The sequence below is a fragment of the Eschrichtius robustus genome, chromosome 13 (assembly GCF_028021215.1).
Source record: "Eschrichtius robustus isolate mEscRob2 chromosome 13, mEscRob2.pri, whole genome shotgun sequence".
Classification (NCBI taxonomy): Eukaryota; Metazoa; Chordata; class Mammalia; order Artiodactyla; family Eschrichtiidae; genus Eschrichtius; species Eschrichtius robustus.
In genome coordinates, this window is record NC_090836.1 from 69,466,418 (window position 1) to 69,492,453 (window position 26,036).

The 26,036-nt window shown below is 35.3% G+C and overlaps 1 protein-coding gene across 2 annotated transcripts in view; it reads left to right on the forward strand.

Moving 5' to 3' along the window:
• The window catches only part of METTL25 (methyltransferase like 25), a 139,311-nt gene that overhangs the window by 67,508 nt on the left and 45,767 nt on the right, over nt 1-26,036 (forward strand). For both annotated transcript variants that reach the window (XM_068560361.1, XM_068560360.1), the window contains exons 8-9: nt 4,426-4,499; nt 20,396-20,489. In XM_068560361.1, the coding sequence (XP_068416462.1) occupies nt 4,426-4,499; nt 20,396-20,489 (168 nt within the window). The remainder of the gene's footprint in view (nt 1-4,425; nt 4,500-20,395; nt 20,490-26,036) is intronic.

Sequence of the window (26,036 nt, forward strand, 5' to 3'; positions counted from 1 at the left end):
GTGATAGTTTTTCTCAAAGTACTCTTCATACTTGACCTGCTGATGAACCTAAAACCTGATGGATTTTTATAAATATCACCTCTTCTTGTCACCTATTCATATTCAAACTTATACATTTTCTGTAAGTTTACTTTAAAAGAGAAGTGAATTCTCAGGAAAAGTAAATTGAACTTTTAGGAAAACTTCCACGTTATACTCTTGTACTAATGTCTCATTTCTTCATACTATATTAAACAGTCTATAAATATTTCTAAAGAATGTTATTGCTGACGGTCAGGCTTTTATGGGCTTAGTTCAAGCAAAGATAAACAAGGTATAGCATTCAATTTATTTTTTAACTATAGTCCAAACCACACATTTTAGTTGGTTGTTTTTTAACTTTCTTCTTTATTGACTTCATTAGTCATTAGTTAGTTGCAACAACCAAATGGGTTTTTACATATAAACAGATGTTAAATGTATCCTTCACATATTCATGTAATTGCCTTTTCCTCTACCTTAAGATTTATGAAACATATTAGGAATTTTAAAGTATTTTTTTTAAGAGTCCCTTTTAAATTTTTCACAAAAGTTTTCTTATTGGACCTAAATTTTGGAAATTTCTCTTTTGCTTATTTTCAGGGAGGATTAATATGTCAATTTGAATTTTTAAAAATAATAGTAGCATAATAGTAGCAACAAGTATCATTTACTGAGTGCTTTCTTTGGGCCAGACACAATGCTAAGAACTTTGTGTGGTTTTTTAAAAAATACTCATTATACCTATCTGAAAATTGATAAAAACTGATTTTTTAAAGGCATTAGAGCATATTGTTTAAGTGTGTAAACTTCAGTCTCAGACTGCTGGTTTGCATCAGCAGTCGGCTGGTCTTCATCAGTTACTGGCTTAGTGATCAGAGACACATCATGATTTCTCCATAGCTTAATTTCTTTATCTTTAAAATACAAATAATAATACTACTAAAAAAACAAGAGTAACAATAATACCTTCCTCATAGAGTTTTTGTGAGGATTAAATGAGTGAAAGATGTAAAATGCTTAAAACAATGTCTATCACGTAGTACGTGTTCGATAAATATTAACTGTTGTTACTGTTACAGGTGGTTAATAATTATGATCATGAAAATAATACCTAAGTTTAACACAGAGCTTACCAAAGTACTGTTCAAAGTTTTCTTCATCAATTAAAGTGCTGCATACATGGCCTGTGAGATCAGGACTGTTATCCCACGATACACATGAGGAAACTGTTAAGTAGTGAACACTGAGATTTGAGTCTCTGACTCTGGAGCCCTAGCTCTTAACTATAGTACAGATCAAAATAGTGGTTCCTTAGGGGTCTGGAAGAGGAAAGAGCCTTAATCATAACAGTGCCCCAATGCATTTGTGCTCTGTTTTTCAATTTCCCAAGGGCTTGTTCATGTTTACAGTCAAGCTTATGAGTTGGGTATTCCCCAGACTTACATGAGAACATGATATACAGCAGAAGTTTAGTAGTGCATTCTAGCTCAGTTAATTGCAGAGTTCTTTCAGCTTAGTGCCCTTTCCACTAGACCTGTAAAATGCATGTCTAATACACACACACACACACACACACACACACACACACACATATATACACACACTTTAAGGGTGTACTCTTTCTGTTCCGCCCCATTTTAAAATGCATTAAACTGTTAAGTTGATTTATCACTTGTGAAGGAAAGAAAGTAAACTCTGAGCCACATCTAGCTTATTCCTGGAGTAGTCAGGCACAGGCTGCTCGGGAGATGTTGACTTCCTTCCCACTTACCCCCATCTGTATTTATCAGGATGGATAGTCCTAGTTATTCCAGGAATGCACATTCGAAGGCACTTCATAACTCTCCTTTCTCTTAGGAAACAACTGTAAAGCTCTTATTTACTCAGGGTAACTTGGGAATGATGATTTATTCTATCCTGTTTGTGTTCCTCTGTGCATTCCATTTTTGTATGTTCTCTTGCTTAAAATACATTTCTTGGTCTCTTTTGGTGGCCTTTCTACAATCAGTTTTTAATAACAATATAAATATACATTTATTTCTAAATTATTTGGATACCATTTTACATAATTTTTCTAAAAGGCATGGGAAAGGAGAGTTTTATTTTTAAGAGTTTCTTTGCTTTCCTAAATGAAAGTATATAATAAAAAAATTAATGACACCCTATCCCTGCCAAAGTGTCAGAGAGGCAAAATAGCATCATGGCTTGCTACTACTGGGACATCAGAGCTAGGCTTCTTCAGTTCAAATAACAGCTCGACTATTTTTAGGAGTTTCATATAAAATTTACATAAAAATGAAATTCCTCACAGGGAGATCAGCTCAGTGCTTTGTGACCACCTAGACGGGTGGGATAGGGAGGGTGGGAGGGAGATGCAAGAGGGAAGAGATATGGGGACATATGTATATGTATAACTGATTCACTTTGTTATAAAGCAGAAACTAACACACCATTTTAAAGCAATTATACTCCAATAAAGATGTTAAAAATAAATAAATAAATAAATAAAAATGAAGTTCCTACCTATTTTCACTAATCAACTAAAAAGTTAAGAACTTTGTAAGCCATTTATAATACTAATATTTCACTTCATGTAATAATTTATTTCCCAAAATGCCTTGAATTTCAGTAGAACAGTATAAGAGTAGGTGTTAATATATGAAAAGGGATTTCAGCATTTTTGTGAGAGAACTGGAAGGATTTGGGGAAAGTGGGGAGCAGATGATAAAGTAGAGATTTGGGGTACTGAAGAAAAAAATTACTCAAGATGAAAAAACATCAAATGGAAAATATATCCAGAGAGAGGAAATTCTTAATGAAATGTTTGGAGAAATGTTCAGGAAAGGGAAGTTTAGAAATCAGATTTTGTCTCAAGTCAAGAAGTTGTATTTGGAAAGAGATTTTACGTAAGGAGTGTGCCTTTTGAAGGTTATAAATTTTAGTGTGGGCACTCAAGTATGTATTTGTGTCTGCTTTCAGTGAATTATTTTAGGAGTTGAGTTGGGGACTGTGGTATCCCTAACACCGTTTCCTACTGGAATCACCCTCCTCACTGTTGTCAACATCCAGAGAGGATATAACTTGTGTTGTTCAAAGTGCTCTGTCAAGACCCTACAAGTCAGACATTCTCCAGTGACTTAAGAAGGCAATGCCGTCGGGTGAAGACCCAAGAAATAATGGTTGACCCTCGACTCCCAACTTTGGTGGTTTTTTGTAGTCTCAGCACCTGGGGCCCATAGTGTAGGAACTTGACGTTAGATGGGGGAAAGGGACAGTAGAGTAGGTTTTCTGCCTGAGCACACAGGCAAAATTTTATTTTCTGTTAAACTCCACCTGAATCCAGATGTGTTCTCATTGAAAACAAATGAAGATAACAATCTGGGGCTCAGAAGGAGAACAGAAGTTACAAAAGGATAACTCAGTGAAGTACACATTCCACTGAACTCTATCTTTAAAACTTTACCCATGGTGGGAGAGTTTTTAGTTTTTAACTTACTTGACTTCTCAAAAGCATTCAATATTGCCAACCTCCCTCCATACTTGCTCATTTTCCTTTTTTTTTTTTCAATAATAACTTTGCATGGAAGCAAGGTGGTTGTTGCTGATATCTCTGTTGGATGGGGACGTGGATGGAGTTTTGGCAACTTTTTGTACTTTCTTAGTTTAAGGGTACCTCTTACATTGCTACAGTGAAGCACTCTTTCTTTTATGTATAGTACTTTTTTACCTTCTACTTTGAAACTCTTATGCGTCATTAGGGACCTTCTCGTCAGCCATTCCTTCTTTCCTACCTTTGTACCTTCATGGACACTTCCCACCTCTTTTTCCCCAGGAAATGAAGTCCTGCTGAGACTTCAGTCTCTGATCTCATGTCCTTTCTAAGGCCCTTCTTTTCAACTCTGTAGTAGCAATGCTGTGATCTTTTAGGCCTCAGACATATTTTAGTATGTCCTTACTTAGGGTAGTACCTTCTCTCTCTGGCTGTGAATCCTTGGTAATATCTCTAATCCACCGCCATTAGGAAAGATGCACATTCTTATCTCTTTTGCACATGTCCTACATGTCTGCTCTCTTGTACAGGCCTGACTTTGTTGGTCATGAAGTTTATTTCTACGTTTTTAACTGATAAACACTCCATTTGGGACATTAGCTAATTTTTCTTTTGATTATTCCTTTTCTTCCTCATTCACTACTACTTCTTTCATAGTTTCTTCTATTTTCTCAGTGAGAACTAGCCTCCAAGTACATTTTAACTTAGAATAGAAAAGTTATAAAATTATCCCCTATGTTTAGCAACAAACTCAGGTTTCTAACATTCACTTATGGTTCTGACTCTCAAGTATTGATTTGATTTCTGTTTTGTATTTGGTTCTTGTGCTCATATATATCTGCATTTTTTTTCAGCTGCCTACTGAATCACTCTTCTATCGTGCCGTACTTCAGGATATTATTAAAGATTGTTATGGCATCACCAAATGGTATGATGATTTCATTTCAATAAGAATAACTATCCTGTATTATAAGTGAAGTGACTTTTAGTTTTCAGGTGAATTCATTTAGGGTCACTGTTATTAGTAGAAGAAGCTTTGAATTTGAGCGTGATTTCAGTTAGTAACGAAGAACTATGCAGCAACCGTATCTTAGGTTAATCGTTATTAAAGTAAGGGTTCTAATGATTCCCTTTTGTCCTGAAAGGTTGTTGTGATGATAAAGAAATACATGTAAAATGTACTTTAGAATTTGAGAAGTATTGAAATGTTATATGTAAGTAATTCAGTGAATATAATATTATAATATGAGCAGGGGTTATATTTAAAATATTTCACAACCACTATAGCATAAACACTTAACTAATTAGAACAGATATCAGTCTTAAACAGCCAGTGTGGCCATTCATGTCTCTACTGGTAGAACAGTAGCCTTGCATATGTTTTGTTTCTGTTTTCCCCAGATAGTAATGGCTGCCTATACAGAAAGGCAAGGATTAGGAGAATTTTTCATAATATTGGTTTAATAACTGCCATACTCAAGCATACATCTGCAGTCCCTTCAAGTTTCATGAACGTTTCTTCGTACTAGTTATAATTTTAGGATTCTGATTGCCATTTGGTTATAATAGGATTATTCTTCAAACTAAAATAGGGTAGTTTTCAAGTTCTCAAAAACAAATCCAAACTTATTAACAGAAATAGAAGCTATTTTCAGATTAGGTATAATTTCTCTAAGAAAAATAGTCTATTTTTTTACTAAAAGAAATTATGACATACAAATATCTACATATACCATTGATTTTAATTGTCATTTCTAGGTAGATAACTCCCAAATCTGTGTCCCTATCTCCATTCTCTTTTCCATATATTAATCTTCAAAATGTCTGAAAGTGGATTTCTCATGGTTTCCTGAAAACTGGTTCCTTTCTCTGAACTCACCGCAAGATGCTAACCTTGTTGGAAAAAGTCACAAAATTGTGCAAATTCATGTCTACTCAAATATTGACTGCCTGCCTTCCTTTAAGACCTCAAATCTGTTCATTACGGTGTTTGTTGTTCTCTTGATGACCACTTAAGATCATCTACACTCTTTTCTGAACCTTTCTTCTCACTTAAAAATTCACATCTCTCCAACCCTCCACATTCCTGCCTGCCTTTATTACTCAGTAGATGTTATTTAAGACTTCTTTCATTCCAGATCTTTATTGAGCTTTCAGCCATGTTTGATCATGTAATAATTGTTTTTTCCAAACTCTCGTCCTCACTGTCTTCCATTAAGCTGCATTCCTCTAAGTTTCCTTTTCCTACCTTGAACTCTCATCTGTCTTCTGTAAGCATTTTTCTTCTTACTCATCCCCTTGGTATACCTAGAAATTCTCTAGTGTTTTATACTTAGCTGCTGTCTCTTTATATTTCCTCTTTCTCTTAACAGTTACCCTCACAACAAATAACTTAAATCATGTATCCAGCTCCCACCTCTTTTTTGAAGTTCAAATCTCTATTTCTCAATATAGAGAAACAGCTTCTGAACAGCCTCACTTAAGTACCTTAAGCACCTTAAAAATACATCAGATTCAGCCACAGCCAGAAAACAAAGTCAGCTTCCCACCAATTCTATTCCTCTTTCTTCTGTCTCTTGACATCTTTTGTCATTTCTGGGGAATTGCATGACCATTATCAAGCTTTAGAAATCTTAAAATCATATTCGATTCTTTTCTTTTCTCATCATCAAACCACACATTCTAATTAGTTGCCAAGACTTGCACATGTTATATTTTTTAACCCAGCGGTTGTTTATTGTGGGGCAGGCAGCCTATCAGGTTCCGAATGCATAGGATGTAGTGTCCACACAGGAGTCTTTCATATTCTAGTCAGGATGGCATGTGCAGAAACCAAAGAAAATGATAGAAACCTGCTTCCAGTAACAGCAGACTAAGTAATTAGGGCTAACCCTCCTTCTGAGAAAAACTAAAAATGCTAGAGATGTGTATATATGCAAGTATGTGGTGTGTGTGTACAAGTATGTGTGTATTTTAATTTGTTTTTAATTGGTTTGAGAACATCAGAGACTATCAAGGAAATTAAAAATTACACAGCAAATATCTAGGAGAAGATGGAAACCAAGAGAAATGAAGCCAGCTTTTAGGGCTTCATTTTCCCCCAGATGCCATTTCTTAACTACAGAAAAGGGGAATTCCCTGGCAGTCCAGCGATTAGGACTTAGCGCTTCCACTGCCCAGGCGCAGGTTCGATCCCTGGCTGGGGAACTAAGATCCCGCAAGCCGCGCAGCTCGGCCCAGCCAAATTTAAAAAAATAAAATAAAACAGCAATAACAACAACAAAAAAGAATGATCAATAGCAGCAATGTTTATAAGAGCAAAAGTCTAGGAATAAAAATTTCATTAATAGGAGAATGGATAAACTGTTGTGGAATACCGTGCCATAGTGAAAATGTATGAATTACAGCTACACGCATCCAAGTGGATGAATGTTGTGAATCTAAACGTTATAGAAAAATTCCTATATAATTTGGAAACAAGCACAAACGGTATAATTATTCAGGAGTGTAAATATGTGGTAAACAATCAAGAAAAGCATAAGAATGATAAACACAAGCAATATTCAGTGGTATAGTATCCTATGGGAGGGAGGACAACTGAGTAGACAAAGTGATGAGGTGGGGAAGATGAGGGGCACATAGGAATTTCTAGAGACGGTTAATGTTCTATTTCTCAAGTTTGGTGTTGCATATAAGGGTTCATTTTATTGACGTTCTTTATACCTTATACATAGGATTTTGTAAATACTTGTTTGTGTTCAACAGCAGTGAAATTATAATCTCATTTCAGGCTACATCCCAGGGTTAGTTGAACTACATATTATACTCCTAGTATCTGTTCCAGTCACCTCATTATAGTAATAAGGGAAATTAAGATAAAGTGGTTAAAAGCTTGTCTTAAGTCGTACAGCCTAAAAGAACCAGAGCTAGGACCAAATTCATAGTCCACAGAAGTTTTCTTTTTGCTATACCATGCTTCTTTTTAGTTTAAATTCTTTGGGATATTTTTAATATGAGTGGAGTTATTGGTCTCCTTGTATTAGCATTGTTAACAAGGTTAACTTGATTGGAATCTCTGGCCAGCAAGAGTACTAAAGACAGAAAATAAGATAACTGAATTATTTCTTCTGCATTTTGTTTAGCTTTCCTTGCTAATTAAATAAATTGTCTTCCAGTGATATACTGTTTCAGACTACTTGAAATATTATTCTGAAAGTTTCTTTAAGTTTAATCGTTTATATAACATAAGGTTAGAAGTAAACTTTTTTCGTGGACTTAAAAACTATAGCATTTTTACTCTATTGTAATTGTGAATTAGCATTTAACACGTTAAAACTCAATAATTTATATAATTTAAAAAATGTTATCATTAGTCCTTATCTGGAAACTTTCTAAGGGAATAAAATGCCAAAACAAGCATTTAATAGGATAAAAATCCTTTAGAACACTTCAAAAGAGAGCAGAGAAATTGATGTGTATACTTTACTTACTTTATTATTCTCTTTCATAATGAGTACTGTAAACAGCTGTAGAAGAAATACATAAATTTTGATGTCTGTAATTATGAATTAGTTTAACTTTCATTTTAATTTTGCAGTAATCAAATAGGTATGTGAAAAACCAGATCATGAAAACTGGCTCACCAAATTAAAGCTACTTATTTAGTCCATAATGTGTGGTCAGATTAGCAGGTCTGTATCTTTTAAATTGAAGAGTATTTTGAAGATTTTTGTAACTTCCTCAAGTGATTGCCATTTTCAGCAAAATTTTATGTTAAGTCTTAAGAAATACTTAAAGGTCCTTTAAGTCTTTCAGTAGGTATTAGTATATAAAACACAAAATAAATAACTTCATAAATATTTTCTGATGATGGAGAAACTGAACTTTGATACTTTGTGTCCTTCATGTGCTTATTTTTATTTAGTCTATGTCTACTTTACCTTTTCCTATAATTTCCTAAACTAACGTTGCTTCTTTGGAAAATGCTACAAGGAAACCATGTTCTTACAATTGTATTTTGGGGAAAGCATGTGGGTGCTGTTGGATTCACTTGAGTAGAATTTTAATTAGATCTAGTGCATTCACTTTTATTAAAAGGAAGAATACTGATTCCTTTTTAGCATGCTAACCATGCTTTATTCTGACAGAGGGCCCCCTTTTAATCTGTTCTTCAAGTCCCATCATTTATCTTTCAGAAACAGTCATGTCACTTTTCTCACTTCAAAATGTTTGATGATTTCTCTTCTTTATACTTTAAAATATCCTTATTATGGCATTCAAGGCCATTTCTAAGGTGCCACTAATGAATGTCCTTTCCAGCCTAATTCATCACCCCATTCTTCCTTCTCTGCACCCCAAGCAGCTGCCCATGCACACTGTTTGTATACTGGATTATTCATCATTTCCGTGCAATTATTTTTGGACCTAGTATGCTTCCTTGGAGCTCCTTTGCCTACCTGAAATATTCTCCTCCCCATTTCTGCATCTTTTCCTTCCCTGTTTCTGGCAGGTGAAATCCTAGGCATTCTTTAAAACCCAGTTTGGAAGACATCTCTGGTATCTTTCCCTTCTCCTTCTCACTCTCTCCTCCCATAGTACTTAATCTGGGATTCACTGCTCTTATTGAATCTAAATGTACAATGAGTTGTTTGTGTCTACTCCTCTGCCACCTGGTGAGCCCTGATGGCCAGTTTTCAGCTTTATTAATTGAAGTCGTCTATCATAGTGGTTAAGAGCACAGATTCTGAAAATCCTCTTTGGAACCATTTTCCCGTCCAACTACTATCCCATATCTGTTCTTTCCTTTACTGGAAAACTCCTTGAAAGTGCTGCCAGTTTCTTTCCCATTTCACTTGAATTCCAATCAGACCTTACTTCTATCACTCCGTCAAACTCCCCTTTTCAGGGGCACTAATCACCCCATGTGGCTAAATCTCCTGGTCAGCTCTCAATCCTCAACTTACTTAGCCTGCCATAAGTATTTCACGCAATTTACCACTTTTTACTTTCTCTCATATGCTACAGAAAGTCCCTCTTAAGATAGTCACCTTTTTCTTTTTTTTTTTTTTTTTTCCAGTTTATTTTGCTGACTCCTCTTCCTCTTTCAGACCTCTCATTTTTGGAGTGCTTTTTTCTATCAGTTCCTACCACCTAGGTGATCTCATCATGTCTCATGGCTTTCAGTACCATTTATATGCTGGTGAATCTCAAATCTATAGTCCAGTTAATGACAAGCGTATTCTTCTAGTTGCTCAGGCCAGGATAACTTTGACCTCTCTCTCTCACACTGCCTGGATCCAGTCCTTCAACAATTTTATAGTCTGTCTAATTAAATATATCTAAAATTCTACCACTTCTTAACCATCCTCAGGGCCACCACCCTGGTCAAAGCCACCATCATCTCTCATGTAGATTATTGTAATAACCTCCTAATTGGTCTCCCTGCTTCTATTTTTGCCCCCTAGAGTCTATTCTCCACACAATAGCCAGAGTGATCCTATTAATATTTTTAAGTGAGATCTTTCTCACAGTCTTCCCATGGTTTCTTATTCACTTGGAAGTAAAGCTAATATTTTCACTATGACCTACAAAGCCTTATGTGATGGAGCTACTCATTATCTCTCTGATCTCATTTCTACTATTTTCCCATTTATTTATGTCTGTACTGCTTTCCTTGGTATTACTTGAAAATACCAGGAACGAGTCAGCTCTACCCACCACCAGAGCCTCCCATCGAGCCTCTTAGATAGCCTCAACCACCAGAGGGCAGACAGCAGAAGCAAGAAAAACTACAATCCTGCAGCCTGTGGACCAAAAACCACAGTTACAGAAAGATAGAGAAGATGAAAAGGCAGAGGGCTATGTACCAGATGAAGGAACAAGAAAAAACCCCAGAAAAACAACTAAATGAAGGGGAGATAGGCAACCTTCCAGAAAAAGAATTCAGAATAATGATAGTGAAGATGATCCAGGACCTCGGAATAAGAATGGAGGCAAAGATTGAGAAGATGCAAGAAATGATTAACAAAGACCTAGAAGAATTAAAGAACAAACAAACAGAGATGACCAATACAATAACTGAAATGAAAACTACACTAGAAGGAATCAATAGCAGAATAACTGAGGCAGAAGAACGGATAAGTGACCTGGAAGACAGAATGGTGGAATTCACTGCTGCGGAACAGACTAAAGAAAAAAGAATGAAAGGAAATGAAGACAGCCTAAGAGACCTCTGGGACAACATTAAACGCAACAACATTCGCATTATAGGGGTCCCAGAAGGAGAAGAGAGAGAGAAAGGACCAGAGAAAATATTTGAAGAGATTATAGTCGAAAACTTCCCTAACATGGGAAAGGAAATAGCCACCCAAGTCCAGGAAGCGCAGAGAGTCCCATACAGAATAAACCCAAGGAGAAACACGCCGAGACACATAGTAATCAAACTGGCAAAAATTGAAGACAAAGAAAAATTATTGAAAGCAGCAAGGGAAAAACGACAAATAACATACAAGGGAACTCCCATAAGGTTAACAGCTGATTTCTCAGCAGAAACTCTGCAAGCCAGAAGGGAGTGGCATGATATACTTAAAGTGATGAAAGGGAAGAACCTACAACCAAGATTACTCTACCTGGCAAGGATCTCATTTAGGTTTGATGGAGAAATCAAAAGCTTTACAGACAAGCAAAAGCTAAGAGAATTCAGCACCACCAAACCAGCTCTACAACAAATGCTAAAGGAACTTCTCTAAGTGGGAAACACAAGAGAAGAAAAGGACCTACAAAAACAAACCCAAAACAATTAAGAAAATGGTCATAGGAACATACGTATCGATAATTACCTTAAACGTGAATGGATTAAATGCCCCAACCAAAAGACATAGACCGGCTGAATGGATACAAAAACAAGACCCATATATATGCTGTCTACAAGAGACCCACTTTAGACCTAGGGACACATACAGACTGAAAGTGAGGGGATGGAAAAAGATATTCCATGCAAATGGAAATCAAAAGAAAGCTGGAGTAGCTATACTCATATCAGATAAAATAGACTTTAAAATAAAGAATGTTACAAGAGACAAGGAAGGACACTACATAATGATCCAGGGATCAATCCAAGAAGAATATATAACAATTATAAATATATATGCACCCAGCATAGGAGCACCTCAATACATAAGGCAACTGCTAACAGCTATAAAAGAGGAAATCGACAGTAACACAATAATAGTGGGGGACTTTAACACCTCACTTACACCAATGGACAGATCATCCAAAATGAAAATAAATAAGGAAACAGAAGCTTTAAATGACACAATAGACCAGATAGATTTAATTGATATATATAGGACATTCCATCCAAAAACAGCAGATTACACGTTCTTCTCAAGTGCGCACGGAACATTCTCCAGGATAGATCACATCTTGGGTCACAAATCAAGCCTCAGTAAATTTAAGAAAATTGAAATCATATCAAGCATCTTTTCTGACCACAACGCTATGAGATTAGAAATGAATTACAGGGAAAAAAACGTAAAAAAGACAAACACATGGAGGCTAAACAATACGTTACTAAATAACCAAGAGATCACTGAAGAAATCAAAGAGGAAATCAAAAAATACCTAGAGACAAATGACAATGAAAACACGACGACCCAAAACCTATGGGATGCAGCAAAAGCAGTTCTAAGAGGGAAGTTTATAGCTATACAAGCCTACCTAAAGAAACAAGAAAAATCTCAAGTAAACAATCTAACCTTACACCTAAAGAAACTAGAGAAAGAAGAACAAACAAAACCCAAAGTTAGCAGAAGGAAAGAAATCATAAAGATCAGAGCAGAAATAAATGAAATAGAAACAAAGAAAACAGTAGCAAAGATCAATAAAACTAAAAGTTGGTTCTTTGAGAAGATAAACAAAACTGATAAGCCATTAGCCAGACTCATCAAGAAAAAGAGGGAGAGGACTCAAATCAATAAAATCAGAAATGAAAAAGGAGAAGTTACAACAGACACCGCAGAAATACAAAGCATCCTAAGAGACTGCTACAAGCAACTCTATGCCAATAAAATGGACAACCTGGAAGAAATGGACAAATTCTTAGAAAGGTATAACCTTCCAAGACTGAACCAGGAAGAAACAGAAAATATGAACAGACCAATCACAAGTAATGAAATTGAAACTGTGATTAAAAATCTTCCAACAAACAAAAGTCCAGGACCAGATGGCTTCACAGGTGAATTCTATCAAACATTTAGAGAAGAGCTAACACCCATCCTTCTCAAACTCTTCCAAAAGATTGCAGAGGAAGGAACACTCCCAAACTCATTCTATGAGGCCACCATCACCCTGATACCAAAACCAGACAAAGACACTACAAAAAAAGAAAATTACAGACCAATATCACTGATGAATATAGATGCAAAAATCCTCAACAAAATACTAGCAAACAGAATCCAACAACACATTAAAAGGATCATACACCACGATCAAGTGGGATTTATCCCAGGGATGCAAGGATTCTTCAAGATACGCAAATCAATCAATGTGATACACCATATTAACAAATTGAAAAATAAAAACCATATGATCATCTCAATAGATGCAGAAAAAGCTTTTGACAAAATTCAACACCCATTTCTGATAAAAACTCTCCAGAAAGTGGGCATAGAGGGAACCTACCTCAACATAATAAAGGCCATATATGACAAACCCACAGCAAACATCATTCTCAATGGTGAAAAACTGAAAGCATTTCCTCTAAGATCAGGAACGAGACAAGGATGTCCACTCTCACCACCATTATTCAACATAGTTCTGGAAGTCCTAGCCACAGCAATCAGAGAAGAAAAAGAAATAAAAGGAATACAAATTGGAAAAGAAGAAGTAAAACTGTCACTGTTTGCGGATGACATGATACTATACATAGAGAATCCTAAAACTGCCACCAGAAAACTGCTAGAGCTAATTAATGAATATGGTAAAGTTGCAGGATACAAAATTAATGCACAGAAATCTCTTGCATTCCTATACACTAATGATGAAAAATCTGAAAGAGAAATTATGGAAACACTCCCATTTACCATTGCAACAAAAAGAATAAAATACCTAGGAATAAACCTACCTAGGGAGACAAAAGACCTGTATGCAGAAAACTATAAGACACTGATGAAAGAAATTAAAGATGATACCAACAGATGGAGAGATATACCATGTTCTTGGATTGGAAGAATCAACATTGTGAAAATGAGTATACTACCCAAAGCAATCTACAGATTCAATGCAATCCCTATCAAATTACCAATGGCATTTTTTACGGAGCTAGAACAAATCATCTTAAAATTTGTATGGAGACACAAAAGACCCCGAATAGCCAAAGCAGTCTTGAGGCAAAAAAATGGAGCTGGAGGAATCAGACTCCCTGACTTCAGACTATACTACAAAGCTACAGTAATCAAGACAATATGGTACTGGCACAAAAACAGAAACATAGATCAATGGAACAAGATAGAAAGCCCAGAGATTAACCCACGCACCTATGGTCAACTAATCTATGACAAAGGAGGCAAAGATATACAATGGAGAAAAGACAGTCTCTTCAATAAGTGGTGCTGGGAAAACTGGACAGCTACATGTAAAAGAATGAAATTAGAATACTCCCTAACACCATACACAAAAATAATCTCAAAATGGATTAGAGACCTAAATATAAGACTGGACACTATAAAACTCTTAGAGGAAAACATAGGAAGAACCCTCTTTGACATAAATCACAGCAAGATCTTTTTTGATCCACCTCCTAGAGTAATGGAAATAAAAACAAAAATAAACAAGTGGGACCTAATTAAAAAAAAAAAAAAGAAAGAGAAAATACCAGGAACACTTTCTACCCCAGAACCTTTCCACGTAATGTGGAATGCTGGAATGCTCCTCACCAGATATCCACATGGCTAGTTCACTCTCTTTCTTTAGTTCTTTACTCAAAATTATCATCTCTATGATATCCGCCATCAGTCTTCTCTAACATTTCTTATCTGCTTTCTCTCCTCTGTCATCAGCTTCTCATTAGCTCATATTGCCCTACAGTTAGTCCCCTGCATACGAACGAGTTCTGTTCCGAGAGTGCGTTTGTAAGTCCAATTTGTTCGTAATTGCAACAAAGTTAGCCTAGGTACCCAACTAACACAGTTGGCTAGATAGTACTGTACTATAATAGGCTTATAATACTTTTCACACAAATATACATAAAAAACAAACACAAAAAATAAAGAAAACATTGTTAATCTTACTGTAAAGTACCTTGAAAAGCACAGTAGTACAGTACAACAGCTGGCGTACAGGGGCTGGCATCGAGTGAACAGGCAAGAAGAGTTACTGACTGGAGGAGGGAGAGGAGGTGGGAGACGGTAGAGCTGAAGGATCATCACAATAGGAGACAGAGGGCAAGCTGCAATTTCACTCACGCCTGACGCTGATGGCACAGGGTCTGGTTCCTTGCTGGATTCAATTCTATCTACCCTCTTGAAAAAATGATCCAGTGATGTCTGGGTAGTAGCTCTTTTTTTCTCGTCCTAGAAGACATTATAGCAATGGATTGCATTCTGAACGGCTGATGCAACCTTTGTGTACAATTCTACGTTCGGGTCCTGTGCCTCAGATGGTAACAGTGCCTCCTCAAATAAAGAAAATCCCCTTTCCATTCCCTGCGATGTGCATCTCTTCAGTTCTTCAGTTACTTCTTCTTCCTCTTGTCACTCCACTCTCTCGATTATTTTCACTTCTGTTTCCATCATTATCCCTTGGCGCTTCTTAGCAGTACCAGCTACATCACCGCTGCTTTTACACTTGCTTCTGGACATCCTGGGCTTGTAATAAAGATACTGTACTACTGTACTCTATACAGTACTGTATAGTAAAATACACAAAAGCACAACCACTTGTAGAGGATGCGTGCACATGACAATGTACACCAGACACGTGAACTAACTTACGTGATTGGACAGGCAAACTCACGTTCAACTCTTTATCGTTTGGTCATGTGACAACCACCATATAGTAGATAGTTTTAGGATATAGAATCAGAAAGAAGTTTTGTTTGGCGTGGGGGATTTTGGTTTGCTTGGTTGGTTTTTTTCAGACAGAGAAACTTGAGCATTTTCCAATGATAAGAGTAAAGACTCAGTGAGTAAAGAGAAGTTGAAGATACATCAGAGGAGGCAGAACAAGATGGCCTCCAGATCCCTGATCTTAGGCATATTCTTACAGAAAGCAATTATATTAACTATATTAATTATATTAACTAATTAACAGAGAGAAGGATTTCTATTTATCTTCACACACGTCAGCAAAAATTAAGACTGCAGTGATTCTGTGATGTCATAATGTATAACTGTAAAAGGTAGACTCCAAATCTTTAGTGTTAAATAATGAGAAAAATGCAATAGGCACTTACTAAAAATTAAAATTAAAAATGGGATTGCCCCATATTCCATTTGTTAACAGTCCTATTCTGTGCTTTTACTTTCTATATAGGTAAGTTTTGAGATTTTTTTTTGCACCTGCCTCTTTTTTCTCGTTTCTTAATTACTAGAATTGCAGTATTTATCCTTAGAACTATAGACCCTTCTAAAGTCTGATGAGTGAAATATTCTCTTTCTTGTAGCTGCAAAAGAGCAGACTGCATTCTACATCATAAACTCTCTTTACAGCTATTATTTTTAAGAAGGTTGATTTGTAAGACACCCAGACTTTAGAGTTTAGTGCCATGTCCTGCAAAAGTAACCTTTTACCTCCAAAAGTTCTAAAAGCCTGATTCATTATACTAAATCTTGTGTTGCTTTGGTAATAATATTTAAATTGACATTCTGTTTCCTGTAAAATATACTTTTTTTTTCTTAAACCAAAATGGACTTATTGGTACTTCCCTTCTCCTTCTATACCGTGAAAGTAATAAAACCGTTTTTTCTGAATTTTTTAACAATAGCACTCTATTTTCAAATACAGTCTTACATAGAACCAAATAAATTTAATAAATTTTAGGAAAGGACTTATTTCTTACACAATTATCCTTTTCATATTTTATGGAAAATTGTAACCCTTTAAAGTACCTCTTTGGAGTCCTTAAGGAGAACAGTTTAAAAAAAAATTGTTGTAACCTATTTCTATATTCTATATGTTGGCCTAATTTTAGTATGTTACTTTTATAATTTTATCATTTGTTTTATCAATATTGCTCTTCGCAGTACTGTTGGAAACTGAGACATTTTGAAACTTAATTCCTCCTCTAAGAAAGCTTACCCTAGTCAATTCCAGCAGCTAAAGCACTCCCTACTCTGTGCTGTATTCTGAGCACCATCTTGTGCTTATCACATTGAATTATAGCATTTGTTCACCTGTCTTCCTTTATAAACTGTGGATGATTCTACCCCTAGAACCCAGCACAATAACAGGAAAATGACCTCCATTCATTGAGTGTTTGTCAGACACTGAGCCAAGCATGGTGCATACATAGACTCTCTTACCTTCAACCTTCTACTGCTGAACAAGGAGAGGCAAAGAGAGGTTTTTAAGTGGTAAATACATGGTAGAGCAAGGAATCAAACTTATTTCAGTCTTGAGTTCACATGGAGTCTGCCTACTTCTCTTTGTCTATAACACAGAGGTAGACATTCTTCATCTGCAGTTTAACAATATCAAGTATAAATCCTGTTGAAGAACTGTGCCAGAGTTAATATTTAATAGTAGTTAATATCCCAGATTCTGAAGCCAGACTTCCTGAATTCAAACTGTGGGCAGTTTACTTAACCTCTCTGTTCTTTAGTTTCACCATCTTTAAAATGGGGATAATAGTGGGACCTACCACATGGAGTAGTAGTAAGGATTAAATAAGTAAATGCAGCAAAGGACTTAAGAGCCCTGGCACATCATAAACATGAAATAAATATTAACTGTTATTATTTGTTTTGTTTACATTGCACTATTCCTTATATATTTGTTCAGTAGTTCTCTCTCTATATATTTTAAATCACACTTGTTTATTTGTATAGTTAAGCCTGCCTTCCTAACTCTACTTGATCAGCAAATAGATCTGTTTACTGTATTAACGCATTTCATGTTATAGTCTGACTAGATGTTTTTGTTTCTACAAGCTGCAAGAGATATTTATTTAATTATTTAATCCATTTATTGAGATCCTGCTATATTGGAGCGTCTACGCTAGGCACAGGGGATATGGTCATGAGCAAAACAGGTGGAAACTCTGCTCTCCAGCTGCTCAGAGCAGTGATCTCAAACATATTTTTAAATTTCACACCTCTGTCAATAAACATTCTTGAGCATGCACCCCCAAAATGATACTTAATTATTTATAAGTGATATATGTGTCTTTCTACTAGTCTATTGTATAGATTTTTAAATAAACTGAAAAATTGAAATTAAAAAGGTAAAGATAAATAGAAATAGAAATTAAAATTCTAATATTCTCTTTCCCTTGGGGTATGTTCACCCCTCTTTGGAGTCCACTGACTTAAAATAAAGACACTCAGAGAAACAAAAGAGAGTAAGCATGTGAAGGAAAAGTTCTCTGTGTCAGGAGCCTAACTTCATCTGGGAGGCCAGAGAAGACTTTCCTAAGGAAGCAACATTTAAGATAGGATCTGAAAGGATGAGTTTGGGATTCCCTAGGCAAAAAGATCAGGGGTGAAGTGTAACACAAATAGTGTTTATAGACAAAAGCATGATGTGTTCAAGAAACTAGAAAGACTGTCATTGTGAATGGAGAGGCAGTGTCCTAGGAGTGTTAGAGAGGTTGTCAGAATGGACCAGGTGGTACAAGGCTTATTATATACTATGTTAAGCATTTAGATCTTAATTCTAAGAGTCATGGGAAATTCTGGAGGAATTTAAAGAGAAGTAACATGATCAGATAATCACCTTTCTAATTCTATTTGGATGATATTTTTCTCCCTTACTGGTTGCTGCTAAAAACAGGTCCAAAATAGTATACCTCAACAAAGGATTTAAGGGACAAGTCTTATGTAGCAAATTATTGCTTAATACACTAAAAGTAATCTCATAATCATGTTGTGAGATTTTGTAACAGAAAAGGGGTAGTATATTCTGAAAAGAAAAAGTAAGACGAGGGCAAATTAAAATTTTAAATGTTTCTCTTATTTTCAAGCAATCTGAAATACAAAACCCAGGAAACAAGTCGATACCACCTACACTTACTTACACTGTCTACTGTCTTCAGCTTACAGTGGTTAGCACTTTCCTATGAGCATCTCACTCTGGCTCTTTTAACTTTGTAATCAAAGAAAAATCCAAATGATAATTCCAATTATGATAAAAACAACAATCATGATAGCAAAGAAAACAGCTCACATGGTGGCACAGTTCTGAGCACCTTACATGTGTTGCCTAATTTCATCCTCACAGTGACTTTACGAAATTGATACTATTAATATCCCGTTTTTATAAACAGGGAGCCTAGTAGGTGATAGAGACAGACAGGAAGCTACACTCTTATCTACTGTGCTCTGCTTTCTGTCTTAAGCTACTCCACTAGGTGGTGATAGATGGTATAAAATAAGAACCAAAATCACTATCTCATGGGAGAGAATTGCTTGCCCCTCTGGATTAAAAGATAATAATAATAAAAGTTTAAAAACCTGTTACGATGAGGAGCAGGAAGTTAATATTAAATGGCTTTTTTTCTTTTTCTGGCTATACAGTTTATCAATTCAATATACTGTGATACATAAGATGTCCATATCGATTATATGATATCTCTTACATATAAATGTGTAGGATCTGAGAATTACACAAAAACTAATAAAAAATATAATTTCTGTTTCCTGGAACCTATACCTTTTCAAATGACTATTATTTCAAAGTAGTTTTTTGAGCAGGAAAGTGGTAAATGGAAATGCTCCTCTAACAAAATAGCATGACAATGTAGGCAGGAATGAAGGGACAAACATCGGCTTTAATTAGGAAGTAGCTGTAATAATCAGGACATGAGGTAATAACAAGTGTAATTGAAGTGGCCGTCTAGAAGTGGAGCTGAAGTTATATATTTGAGGTATATTTCAATGGACGAATTGATAGAGCTTCATGTCTGACTAAGCATAGGGATTAATATTTATACTGCCAAGAGTAAATGAGCTTTTATTCATTGTTTTTGATACTTGGAGGTGGTAAATTTTTTATTCTCTTGATTTTTACATTATACCTAAATGCAACCAAAATTGTGAGATGTGATAGTCCAGCATTGCATTATTTAAATTTAAAACCATCTCATATTTTGTTTATACTGTAATGAAAATCTGCAGGGCATAAATGAGATCAAGTCAGACCCAACTCAGCAGCATATGGTGCTTGTTCAGTGGCTGGCATTGAAGTTCTCTTTGCATGGCTGTTGGATGTCACCACTATTAGCAGGTGTTGCCATGAAATGTGCACTGTAATGTTGAGCCAGTAAAGTGAAAATGTGCTTTGTAGCACAATGGAACCTTTCGAAATACCTAGAGTTCCCTTTAAAAATGAGGCTTTTTTAATACTAGGTTTACAACTTCTTTCTCATAGTATTGTCTTCATAATATTGTCTTCCACTGTTGTACGTTGAAGGAATTCTCAAAAGCAGATCCCGAATATTTTTATAATATGTAAACTAAAAGTGTTCACAAAAATATTACTACATTATTATCACATGTGGAGCTTGTGCCATATGCACAGAAGGTATTTAAAAATATTTCATGACTGAATTTAAAATCATCTATAATTTAAATTGGAAAAACTAAAGAGTGATTCAATTTTGTTTTGCAGTGATCGGCATGTTGGTAAAATTTATTCCAAATCCTCTTCCTTTCTGGATTATGTCAGAAAGTCTCTAAAGAAGCTTGGATTAGATGAGTCCAAGGTCAGTATATGATTACCCATTGTTTTATAAGAAACAAGAGAACTTCTATAGGGTTATGAATTGAGATAATACAAAATTATTTGCCCTCTACTTTTCTCTTATTCATGAAAAACATCTAAATTATATTGAAGCCAAACTTCAGTTACCTTTATTCCAGTTCACCTTTTCTGTCAATATTATACGGATAGTTTGCTGTTGTACACCTCCAGAGTGATTCCCCTTTCAGGTTTATTCAGGTAAAAATGTGCCAATTTTCAAAGCAAAATAGACTTAAAAAGCAAGAACAAATGGGAATTGTAAGTACAGCAGGAGACGATGGTTTTAATTTCAAACTGCGTGTATTTAAAGGCTGTATAACGCGTTAAAATTTAAAATCTTAAATTCAAAAACCCTTTGAATGGGAGAATCCTGGAAAGTGGTAATGTCATAGAAAGCCCAAGGTAATAATTGAGAACATATTGTTGAAGACACAAAAAGTAAGCTGATGGACTAGTGGTAATAAATAGTCTAACACCGAGAAAAAAATAACTCTCAACATGATTCAAATGAGTTATTAACTAAAATATTAAGTTGAATCTGGATCACTTTGGTATTTTGAATTGATTATAAATTGAAATAAAGCATAAAATAGTTGGTTAAGGAATGGTGATTAAGGTGGTTAAGTTTCTTCTTGAAAGAGAAAAATTATACAGATATGGTTAAGTTATATCAAAGCTAGAGGGTATTATTGTTTATTGTACCAGTTATCCATTTACTCCCCAGTTGCTTTATTACTTAAAGCAATTAGACTGGTACTAATAAGTTTCCTCCTCTGTAAAATAGCTCATTTCTAATTCATAGGATTTAAGAAAAATTAAATGAGGTAATAGACATAAAATGCTCAATAAAATGTACATAGTAAGTGCTAACTAAATAATACTAGTTTTTATGATTCTTATCTTTGTATATGTACTGCTTATAATAATACAATTGATATGACTCCTATAAACATTTTTATTTAGTCACCAAAATGAAGATCCTTCTAGTCTTCCATAAATAAATAAGAATAGACAGTGTTATCTTAGTTATTTTATTTCTGTTTTTTTTAAATATTTTTAATCAGACTGGTCTTCCTTCCAATTAGTCTTTATTAGTGCATAATATTTACTTCATGTCTCAATTCCGCGTCTTACATTTACTATCAAGAACACAAACCTAAGCATAATTCTTACAAATATAGAGCTAAGTTTTTACTTAAACTAAAAATGTATTATCCTTTGTCAAAAACCAAACTGTAAAAATCCAGAAAGAATGTTACTTATTTTTCATGATGGCTTTCTCTTCCCAGGTTTGTCTCTAATAATAACCATAGTAAATGTTTCTTAATATGCTTATTATATTACTGATTAGAATATTAATAATAGCTGATATTTACTAAGCACTTACTATGTTCTAGTTATTATGCTAAAGACATCATAACATTATCGCATTTACTCTTCACTAAAAGAGTAAGATACTATTATTATTCCCAATGTAATGATCTAGAAAGAGAGGCTTACAAAAAGGCAAGTCATTTTCTCAGAGTTGAAGAGCAAGTGGCAGAGCTGGAACTTGAACGCAGATTCAACTTACATCAGAACCTCCACTGTCAGCCACCACTGTACTGAGAAGTGAAATTAAAAACAAAAGGAAAAAGACTAATGTAGATAAGTATCACCATAAAATATCAGTCTTAAATGATTACCTTTATTAGTTAGTAAAGACAATTAATAGTGCCCTGCTGATTTTTCTCTTAAAACTATTTAAGTTCATTGAAAGATAAATATGTTGAATAAAATGGGTGAGGAAAAGAAAAGGAACAAGAAACCCAAGCTGGAAGGGGAGGAAAGTACAGAACCTAATAAGGCATTTCAAAGGTAGTGGGGTGAGAGGAAGCAAATAGATGAGTACGTGTTTTGAGGGGTGTTTTGTTTGTTTTTATGTTAAACAAGAGGAATTGAGAGTTGTGTCTGTCAGGCCAGAGTGGTTGGAAATAGGATAAGTTATTAAAACCAAGCTTATATTTCTGATATAATACAAAATCCTATTATTTTTCTCCCACATTATGAAATATCAGTGCTAAAATGAAGGTTTTGACCACAAACACAATAAGAAGAGATTTATGAAGTTTCATTTAAAAAATGAAATTAATTTTCACGAGATTCTAATTACTAAAAAGTATCAAAACCACTTAAATTTAAAATATTAGATATACCAAAGTGTTTAAAAGATCTTTGACTAAATTTATAATCATTTATTAACAAACTTTTATATATAATTGAAAGTGTGATGAATACCACTGATGTGTTTCTGATCTCTCAAAGCACATCTCTTCATATTCAAAACTGTGTAAGCAAGTGAAGTGCCTAGAAATCTCCTAACATGCTCTGATACTTTCTTAGTCACAAGAAATCATGTAAACATGAGGAAAAACAACATTCCCAGACAAGTCATCATTCCAAAGACCAGAACAGCATGTGCTGGATATATAAGTGGTTCATACACAGCTTAAAATATCAATCCATAAGTCCTGTAGTCAGTTGTGACAGACAGCATTGGACATTTCCTCTTAGAGCAGGATTTTGTCAAACTCAGCACGTTTGGACATTTGGATAATTCTTTATTGTGGAGAACTATCCTGTGCGTTGGAGGATGTTTAACATCTTTGACCTCTACCCACTAGGTGTCCGCGGTAGCACCCTAATTGTAACAATGCAAAATAAATAAATTTTAAAAAAATATCCAGACATTGCCACAAATGTCCTGGGGGTCAAAATCACCCCCAGTTAAGATCCGCTGTCTTCAAGCATTTGTCATTTTAGTGATTCCATTAACATTCCTATTATAGACCCCATATTATCTTAAAATGCCATGTTACACCAAGGAACATAGAGTGGGGAAGTGGGGAAAAGCAGTGATTCTGTTCTTATATGTTGAAGACTTTTTATCAAAATGATCCCCTCCTTGATTTTTAATTTTTTATAGCCTTAACCGTTTAAGGGTGATATTGTTTCACCCCTGCATAAGATACAGTTCTGTTTAAGAAGAGTGTTTAGATTTCACAGTAAAGCCAAGCCACTGAAAACAAATTGTGGCAGAACATCAGCTACCTTATATCAGCAAGTATACTGTTTATAATAGATGGACTGCTTAGAATGAAATTTTACAGTAATATTCTTTGTAATTGAGTAAAGTTCAATTACTTCTTTGTAAAATATTTTAATAGAACTTTACAATTGTCTAAAATAACAAAATCCTAGTGATTAGCTTTACCTAGTCCTTAAAAAAATTAGGTATTTTTAAATTTTATCTTCTGTCCCAAACTTTGGTATCTCACCAAATTTCAGAAAACCTTTAAAATTGTATTCAGGGTTTCATATTCATGGTCCACAGCATTTTTTTCTTCTTTTGTATTAATTTCCTCTCTTTCTCCTTCCACATGCATGTACTGCACACACACGGATGCGTGAGCGTACACACACACACACATCCGTAAATTTTTAAAGCATCAGATTTTAAAAGCAGCAAAACTACTATTGCTTGCTGGACAAAGAACGAGCTGGAGCATTTGTCCATAAGAAGGGAAAATAAAAGGAGCTTATGTTCTAGAGCTTGCATGTATGTGTGTTTGTGTGCTGTATACGTATGATGAATATTCAAATAAATATTACTCTCAGATATTGAGAATGAAAAAGACAATAAAACTGGTGATTTAATGGGAGTGGGGTGTGTGCTGTTGAATGGACAAAGTTGAAAATCACTAAGCTAGAACCTTAGTGGAAGGGATAGAGGATAATTCAGAAAATTATCCTTAAATACTTCTCCAAAACAGGCCAGCAAAAGCAAAACTTTTTAGACCAAAATCATTTAGTTATTCACCAGCAAACATTTATTTTGAAGAATCTCCCATGTGCCAAGAAGAGTGGAAACTCTGGAGCTACAAAGATAATTAAGACATAACCCATGAGAAAAGAAAACAAGTAATTATAGCATGAACTTACAACATTAGACATATATAAAGTATGTATGCTTGGAGTGACTCACTCTGCCTGTAAGGTTTCTCAGAGGACATTGATGCCTTAGCTTGGTCTTGAAGGATGCATAGGAGTTCATTAAGCAAACAAGGTGGGAAGGTAGGGAGCAAGGAATTTCAGGTGTGTGTGGTGGGGGGAATTGCTTGGGCAAAAACCACAGAGAGCAAGAAACATGATTCTGGACTCCGCACAGCTGGAGCATAAAGCAAGTAGAGGAGACAGTGGTGAGAGATGAGGCCAAAGGACTAGGCACATGTGGAGAGACCAAATAAACTGATCTTTGGACATTAGATCAAAGATTAATTAGTAGTAATCATAATCACTCGGTGGTTTCAGTACAAGTGGGAGGGCAACAAAAAATACAAGGAGCTCATAAACTTCCATGTAGTAATATTCAGTGGTCCCTCGGTATCCGTGGGGAATTGGTTCCAGAACCCCCCACTGATAACAAAACCCAAGGATGCTCAAGTCCCTTATGTAAAATGGTATAGTACAGTCAGCCCTCTGTATCTGTGGGTTCCACATCTATGGATATGGAGGACTGACTGTATCCAGAAATGATCTACGTTAAATGAGGTCATCTGACCCTAAAGAAACAGCGAATTCCTGATACAGTTTAAATACATAGGAAGCCTGTCATCTTTGGTGATATGCAAAGAACATGTGCATTATTCCCATAAGTAAGTTCCTGCTGCTTTTTACAACCACTGTAATAACACAGGCATACCTCAGACTGTGGGTTCAGTTCCAGAGCACCGCAATAAAGTAAATATCGTAATAAAGTGAGTCACGTGAATTTTTTGGTTTCCCAGTGCATATAGAAATTATGTTTACACTGTACTTTAGTCTATTTTGTGTGCAGTAGCATTATGTCTAAAAAAATAATGTACATGCCTTAATAAAAAATATTTTATTGCTACCCTCTTGCACTGTTGGTGGGAATGTAAATTGATACAGCCACTATGGAGAACAGTGTGGAGGGTCCTTAAAAAACTAAAAATAGAATTACCATATGACCCAGCAATCCCACTACTGGGCATATACCCAGAGAAAACCATAATTCAAGAAGACACATGCACCCCAATGTTCATTGCAGCACTATTTACAATAGCCAGGACATGGAAGCAACCTAAGTGTCCCATCGACAGACGAATGGATAAAGAAGATGTGGTACATATATGCAGTGGAATATTACTCAGCCATAAAAAGGAACGAAATTGGGTCATTTGTAGAGAACGTGGATGAATCTAGAGACTGTCATACAGAGTGAAGTAAATCAGAAAGAGAAAAACAAATATTGTATATTAACACATATATGTGGAACTTAGAAAAATGGTACAGATGAACCGGTTTGCAGGGCAGAAATAGAGACACAGATGTAGAGAACAAACGTATGGACACCAAGGGGGGAAAGTGGCGGGGGTGGTGGTGGGATGAATTGGGAGATTGGGATTGTCATGTATACTCTAGTATGTATGAAATAGATAACTAATAA